General features: G+C 38.9%; 1 protein-coding gene across 18 annotated transcripts in view; it reads right to left on the bottom strand.

The window, feature by feature from the left end:
- LOC121698170 (cell wall protein RTB1-like) overlaps positions 1-7,126 on the bottom strand; it is a 29,599-nt gene extending 22,473 nt beyond the window's left edge. For 8 of the 18 annotated variants that reach the window (XM_042080013.1, XM_042080008.1, XM_042080005.1 and 5 more), the window contains exons 1-10: positions 6,046-7,126; positions 5,446-5,608; positions 4,972-5,164; positions 4,354-4,539; positions 3,541-3,696; positions 2,792-2,887; positions 2,493-2,588; positions 1,729-1,824; positions 941-1,066; positions 190-285 (exon numbers count right to left, since the gene is read on the bottom strand). In XM_042080013.1, coding sequence (XP_041935947.1) covers positions 190-285; positions 941-1,066; positions 1,729-1,824; positions 2,493-2,588; positions 2,792-2,887; positions 3,541-3,696; positions 4,354-4,539; positions 4,972-5,164; positions 5,446-5,608; positions 6,046-6,151 — 1,314 coding nt within the window. In that variant the 5' untranslated portion in view covers positions 6,152-7,126. The remainder of the gene's footprint in view (positions 1-189; positions 286-940; positions 1,067-1,728; positions 1,825-2,492; positions 2,589-2,791; positions 2,888-3,540; positions 3,697-4,353; positions 4,540-4,971; positions 5,165-5,445; positions 5,609-6,045) is intronic. The other 10 variants (XM_042080012.1, XM_042080002.1, XM_042079996.1 and 7 more) reach the window with 9 other exon arrangements.
- Between the last annotated feature and the right edge of the window lie 352 nt (positions 7,127-7,478).

The raw sequence follows: 7,478 nt of genomic DNA on the forward strand, positions 1-7,478 counted from the left end.
GAAACAACATTCAGGAGGTGTCTAAGCTTCTTACAAGCAGCCGTCCTACCTCGATCACTGGACCCTATCCCAAACACCCTTCTCTTTGTAAGTCGCTTTGGATAAAAGCATCAGCTAAATGCATAAATGTAAGTGTAAATGCAATTGATTATTCTTTCGTTGAGGAGCCAGTGACATAAAACTCATTACCTTTTTCTTGGACACTGATGATAGCACTGCAAGCTGCTGAGATGTTTCAGGGGCCTCTACTGCAGGAGACATGGTCTCAACTGGTTCCTCTTTAATCTGAAAAACAATGTGAAACAACATTCAGGAATAGCTGGTTGCCAGTACTCTCTTATTTCAATTCACACCAAACAATTCCTACAACATGCCCAGTAAAAATACAGATTGTCTGTTTTTTTTTTTTTTAATCCCACGTTCTTGTTGTATCAGAAGTCTCAAAGTCTTCAGAATAGGTACAGGGCAGTTAGCTGGGATCAGATACTACTGTGCTGCATGCTAAAGCATTGTCATCACCACATTTCTGAGTAAAACTAACCTGTACACGTATGTGGCAGCAAGTGTTCCATACAAAAACACGCTCACATCAAAGTTCATGTCTAAACCATGTTGTTTATCTAAATTTCTAATGTCTGAACTAAAATTAATATCATTAATTGTTAATGACAAAATGTAGCTATCGTGGTCCCCAGAATTGCACCAGACCAGAAAATTGTGTGCTTGGTCACACCTAACCACTATTCTTCCAACAATCGGTTGGTGTGGTCCCCTCAAGGTGCAAAAACCAGAATGTACTTGGCACTAAATATTAAAGATGGGTTCCACTGATCACAACACTATTCCTTCTTCTATCTAACAGTTTTTATTAAAAATAACAGTTAAAGACCTCATCAATTGAATATTCTTTCAGAAGGGAGCCAGTGACATAACTCATTACCTTTTTCTCGGACACTGATGATAGCACTGCAAGCTGCGGAGATGTTTCAGGGGCCTCTAAAAGCTGCGGAGATGTTTCAGGGGCCTCTACTGCAGGAGACATGGTCTCAACTGGTTCCTCTTCAATCTGAAAAACAATGTGAAACAACATTCAGGAATAGCTGGTTGCCAGCACTTTCTTATTTCAATTAACCTCAAACGATTCCTACAACATGCACAATAAAAATACAGATTGTGTGGGGGGGGGAAAAAAAAACATGTGTTCTTGTTGTATCTGAAGTCTCAAAAAGTCTAGAGAAGGTTAAGGTGCAGTTAGCTGGGATCAGATACTACTGTGCTGCATGCTAAAGCATCGTCATCACCACATTTCTGAGTAAAACTTACCTGTACACGAAAGTGGCAGTACGTGTTCCATACAAACACACCATCATATCAAAGTTCATGTCTAAACCATGTTGTTTATCTAAATTTCTAATGTCTGAACTAAAATTAAGATCATTAATTGTTAATGACAAAATGTAGCCATCGTGGTCCCCAGAATTGCACCAGACCAGAAAATTGTGTGCTTGGTCACACCGAACCACTATTCTTCCAACAATCGGTTGGTGTGGTCCCCTCAAGGTGCAAAAACCAGAATGTACTTGGCACTAAATATTAAAGATGGGTTCCACTGATCACAACACTATCCCTTCTTCTATCTAACAGTTTTTTTTATTAAAAACAACAGTTAAAAACCCTATCAATTGAATATTCTTTCATAGGGGAGACAGTGAAATGAAAACTCATTACCTTTTTCTTGGACACTGTCGAAAGCACTGCAAGCGGCTGAGATGTTTTAGGGGCCTCTACTGCGGCAGATTTGGTCATAAGACGTTTCTTTCCAATCTGAGAAACAATGTGAAACAACATTCAGGAATAGCTGGTTGCCAGTACTTTCTTATTTCAATTAACCTCCAACGATTCCTACAACATGCACGATAAAAATACAGATTGTGTGGGGGGAAAAAAGAATCATGTGTTCTTGTTGTATCAGAAGTCTCAAAAAGTCTACAGAATAGGTATAGGGCAGTTAGCTAGGATCAGATACTACTGTGCTGCATGCTAAAGCATTGTCATCATCACATTTCTGAGTATGACTTACCTGTACACGTATGTGGCAGCAAGTGTTCCATACAAAAACACGCTCACATCAAAGTTCATGTCTAAACCATGTTGTTAATCTAAATTTCTAATGTCTGAACTAAAATTAATATCATTAATTGTTAATGACAAAATGTAGCTATCGTGGTCCCCAGAATTGCACCAGACCAGAAAATTGTGTGCTTGGTCACACCTAACCACTATTGTTCCAACAGACATTTTAATAATAGGTTGATGTGGTCCCCTCAAGGTGCAAAAACCAGAAGGTGCTTGGCACTAAATATTAAAGATGGGTTCCACTGATCACAACACTATTCCTTTTTCTATCTAACAGTTTTTTTTAAAAATAACAGTTAAAAACCCTATCAATTGAATATTCTTTCATAGGGGAGCCAGTGAAATGAACTCATTACCTTTTTCTTGGACACTGTCGAAAGCACTGCAGGCGGCTGAGATGTTTTAGGGGCCTCTACTGCGGCAGATTTGGTCATAAGACGTTTCTTTCCAATCTGAAAAACAATGTGAAACAACATTCAGGAGGTGTCTAAGCTTCTTACAAGCAGCCGTCCTACCTCGATCACTGGACCCTATCCCAAACACCCTTCTCTTTGTAAGTCGCTTTGGATAAAAGCATCAGCTAAATGCATAAATGTAAGTGTAAATGCAATTGATTATTCTTTCGTTGAGGAGCCAGTGACATAAAACTCATTACCTTTTTCTTGGACACTGATGATAGCACTGCAAGCTGCTGAGATGTTTCAGGGGCCTCTACTGCAGGAGACATGGTCTCAACTGGTTCCTCTTTAATCTGAAAAACAATGTGAAACAACATTCAGGAATAGCTGGTTGCCAGTACTCTCTTATTTCAATTCACACCAAACAATTCCTACAACATGCCCAGTAAAAATACAGATTGTCTTTTTTTTTTTTTTAATCCCACGTTCTTGTTGTATCAGAAGTCTCAAAGTCTTCAGAATAGGTACAGGGCAGTTAGCTGGGATCAGATACTACTGTGCTGCATGCTAAAGCATTGTCATCACCACATTTCTGAGTAAAACTAACCTGTACACGTATGTGGCAGCAAGTGTTCCATACAAAAACACGCTCACATCAAAGTTCATGTCTAAACCATGTTGTTTATCTAAATTTCTAATGTCTGAACTAAAATTAATATCATTAATTGTTAATGACAAAATGTAGCTATCGTGGTCCCCAGAATTGCACCAGACCAGAAAATTGTGTGCTTGGTCACACCTAACCACTATTCTTCCAACAATCGGTTGGTGTGGTCCCCTCAAGGTGCAAAAACCAGAATGTACTTGGCACTAAATATTAAAGATGGGTTCCACTGATCACAACACTATTCCTTCTTCTATCTAACAGTTTTTATTAAAAATAACAGTTAAAGACCTCATCAATTGAATATTCTTTCAGAAGGGAGCCAGTGACATAACTCATTACCTTTTTCTTGGACACTGATGATAGCACTGCTAGCTGCGGAGATGTTTCAGGGGCCTCTAAAAGCTGCGGAGATGTTTCAGGGGCCTCTAAAAGCTGCGGAGATGTTTCAGGGGCCTCTACTGCAGGAGACATGGTCTCAACTGGTTCCTCTTCAATCTGAAAAACAATGTGAAACAACATTCAGGAATAGCTGGTTGCCAGCACTTTCTTATTTCAATTAACCACAAACAATTCCTACAACATGCACAATAAAAATACAGATTGTGTGGGGGGAAAAAAAAAAAACCATGTGTTCTTGTTGTATCTGAAGTCTGAAAAAGTCTAGAGAAGGTTAAGGTGCAGTTAGCTGGGATCAGATACTACTGTGCTGCATGCTAAAGCATCGTCATCACCACATTTCTGAGTAAAACTTACCTGTACACGAAAGTGGCAGTACTTGTTCCATACAAACACACCATCATATCAAAGTTCATGTCTAAACCATGTTGTTTATCCAAATTTCTAATGTCTGAACTAAAATTAATATCATTAATTGTTAATGACAAAATTTAGCTATCGTGGTCCCCAGAATTGCACCAGACCAGAAAATTGTGTGCTTGGTCACACCTAACCACTATTCTTCCAACAATCGGTTGGTGTGGTCCCCTGAAGGTGCAAAAACCAGAATGTACTTGGCACTAAATATTAAAGATGGGTTCCACTGATCACAACACTATTCCTTCTTCTATCTAACAGTTTTTATTAAAAATAACAGTTAAAGACCTCATCAATTGAATATTCTTTCAGAAGGGAGCCAGTGACATAACTCATTACCTTTTTCTCGGACACTGATGATAGCACTGCAAGCTGCGGAGATGTTTCAGGGGCCTCTAAAAGCTGCGGAGATGTTTCAGGGGCCTCTAAAAGCTGCGGAGATGTTTCAGGGGCCTCTAAAAGCTGCGGAGATGTTTCAGGGGCCTCTACTGCAGGAGACATTGTCTCAACTGGTTCCTCTTCAATCTGAAAAACAATGTGAAACAACATTCAGGAATAGCTGGTTGTCAGCACTCTCTTATTTCAATTCACACCCAACAATTCCTTCAACATGCCCAGTAAAAATACAGATTGTGTGGGGAAAAAAAATCATGTGTTCTTGTTGTCTCAAAAAGTCTAGAGAAGGTTAAGGTGCCGTTAGCTGGGGATCAGATACTACTGTGCTGCATGCTAAAGCATTGGCATCACCACATTTCTGAGTAAAACTTACCTGTACACGGAAGTGGCAGTACGTGTTCCATACAAACACACGTTCATATCAAAATTCATGTCTAAACCATGTTGTTCATCTAAATGTCTAATATCATTGATTGTTAATTGCAAAATGTAGCTATCGTGGCCCCCAGAACTGCACCAGAACATAAAATTGTGCGTTTGTTTTCACCTAATGTGCCTAACCTTATTCCTCCATGGCCAGTCAGTTCCTCCATAATTATACGTAATCTCCTCTCCAGGAATAATGTTCCTCAGGGCGAAAAGACAGAGGTGTGGCTTCCCCTCTACTATGAGCTTTTTCATTTTGCAATTGGGACGGATGTTCTCATCATTAACTAATCTTCCCAAGCTGCCATCTTCTTGAGCTGCATCAATGCTGAGGACGGAGTAGATTTACACAATGTTTAGGTTTTGTAATATCAATCAATTTTTATTGTAAATCATTTTGTAATATTAAGATTTAAAAATGTAGAATTATAATGAGGAACTTCAAATGATACGACACTCTCCTCGCAAACAGCTATGAACATTTGATCATGTTTTCACCATTCATCTGTCCATATAATTATTTACAGAACTGCTTATATTAAGTCAGCTTTATAATAAAGATATTCAAAGACAAGATAGTATTGAAATGAATCATATCCCTATACTTACCACCATAATCTTTCTTGCCAGTAGAAATCGAACAGGAAGACTGCACATTGACTATGATATACTCTCCTCCTCCTTTGAGATTCTTCAGATTTTATTAATTGGCCTCGGTACTCCACCACAAAGTTTCCTTTTTCAAAGTGGGATTTGGCAAACACACCTCGACCTAGTTCAACAATGCAGATATCACTACGCATTCTATGTATTTTAACACTCAGGATTCAAATGTGTTCAAGATATTTATCCATAATTGGGGTAATTTAGAGAGGTAATTATCAACTGTGCATCACTGTAGTAGAAAAGTACTAATGTTTGTCTAATCCCATTAAGAAAATAAATTCAGTAAGTTAAGGGACATACACATACTACAGGAAAAGTACTCTCAGTGTGCTGTATGTTGAGAGGGGCTTTCCTGTTGATGCAATGAGGATGAGATGTGGTCAGCACTGTGCTGTGTATATGTAGGCAGTGGAGCCAACTGGTAATTTCAGTGTTGGGAGTGGTGGACAGTGTGTTGTATGTATGTGGGATGACTTGCTAGTGATGGCAAAGGAGTGAGTATGTGAATGGAACATTGTGCCACAACAAGCACACATTACATACCTTTGACAGAGTTTATGAATTTCACTTCCAAGTGTGCAGTCTTGTCAATAGCCTTGACCACATGTTCAAGGGCATCTCTTTCAGGGGCTTTCCTGTTTGTTGTCATTGTTAATGATCTGTTAATCAAGTACAGCACCAATTCAGCAAAAATGATCTACAGATATTTTAAAACTGCACATGATCAAAGGATTAGGATTTCTAACTATTCAATGACATGTTTAAATTAATGTTCATGATAACAATTTTGTCACGTAGCAACGACAGCGCAGATAAGGTAAATATATTATTACTACTACGGCTACTACTCCTAAGCAGAGTTTGGAAGTTTCTATCGATAGCATTGTTAGCAAATATCCACGATGCTCCAGCTAATGGAATCACATGTTAAGCTTAACAATTTTGCCAAGTAGCAAGGATAGCGCATGTAAGCAGTGTTTGGAAGTTTCTACCATCGTTAGCGGATATCCTCGACGCTCCAGCTAATGGAATTATATGTTTTTGTCACGTAGCACAGAGCACTAAGCAGTGATTGCAAGTTCTAGCATAGTTAGCAAATGTCCACGAGGCTCGAGTTAATGGAATTACAGGACCAGGGCTACGCAGCGAAATAAAAACAGAACCGCCTCTGTACGCAATACAGTTGACATTATATCTACTATAACGAGCTAAAACTAATATTGAATGCTCCTTAACCACAATGTTCAATTACCCAGTGACAAAATTTTAACAACTTACCATTTCCATTCGATTTTCCGAGCTGGCATCCACTGTCGGCTTCAGCCAAAAATGTCTGTAGATGTGATCACGTGTAAAACTTTCCCGCGGTTCATGATCTTCCGAGTGCGTCACAGCATAAACGTAACCAGGCCAGTAAGTGAATATGTCACGTTGTCCTGGCAACGCGATTTCCTGTTCTAAACATACGACCTGCAAATTAGGCTAGTGACAGATGGTCAGAAAGAGCTTTAGTTTTTGAGATACCCCTACCGGAGGTAGAACTAGGCCTAAACCCAACAATGTTTTTCCTCATCTCTAAGGTCTCCCATATATCAAATGGATTCTTGGCTAAAAATATTTTACTGCTAAGATTGTTTAATTAACAGATATTGTTATACACCCCAAAACCAAAAAAGGACTAAAATATAGCCTGTCTGTATTGGAGTTAAAGCATATAAATTAGTGCAGATCAATCACACAAGCTCTGAGAGCTTTGAAACTTTGCATGTTTATAGTCAGGAAATTGCTTTACCTTGGCCTACTAGAAAAGACTGGATGTGAATATCTTGATGTATGGAATGAATAGAGGCATGTAAACATACACTTAAAATAAGCGGACATGCAAAAAATGAATATATGCAGAATGTTTTCATTTACTTTGTAGCTGTAACCAGGGATTATCATAGCAACACATATAAAGGCATGTGGGAAAGGTG

This window comes from Alosa sapidissima, chromosome 23, assembly GCF_018492685.1.
Source record: "Alosa sapidissima isolate fAloSap1 chromosome 23, fAloSap1.pri, whole genome shotgun sequence".
In the NCBI taxonomy this organism is placed as follows: domain Eukaryota; kingdom Metazoa; phylum Chordata; class Actinopteri; order Clupeiformes; family Clupeidae; genus Alosa; species Alosa sapidissima.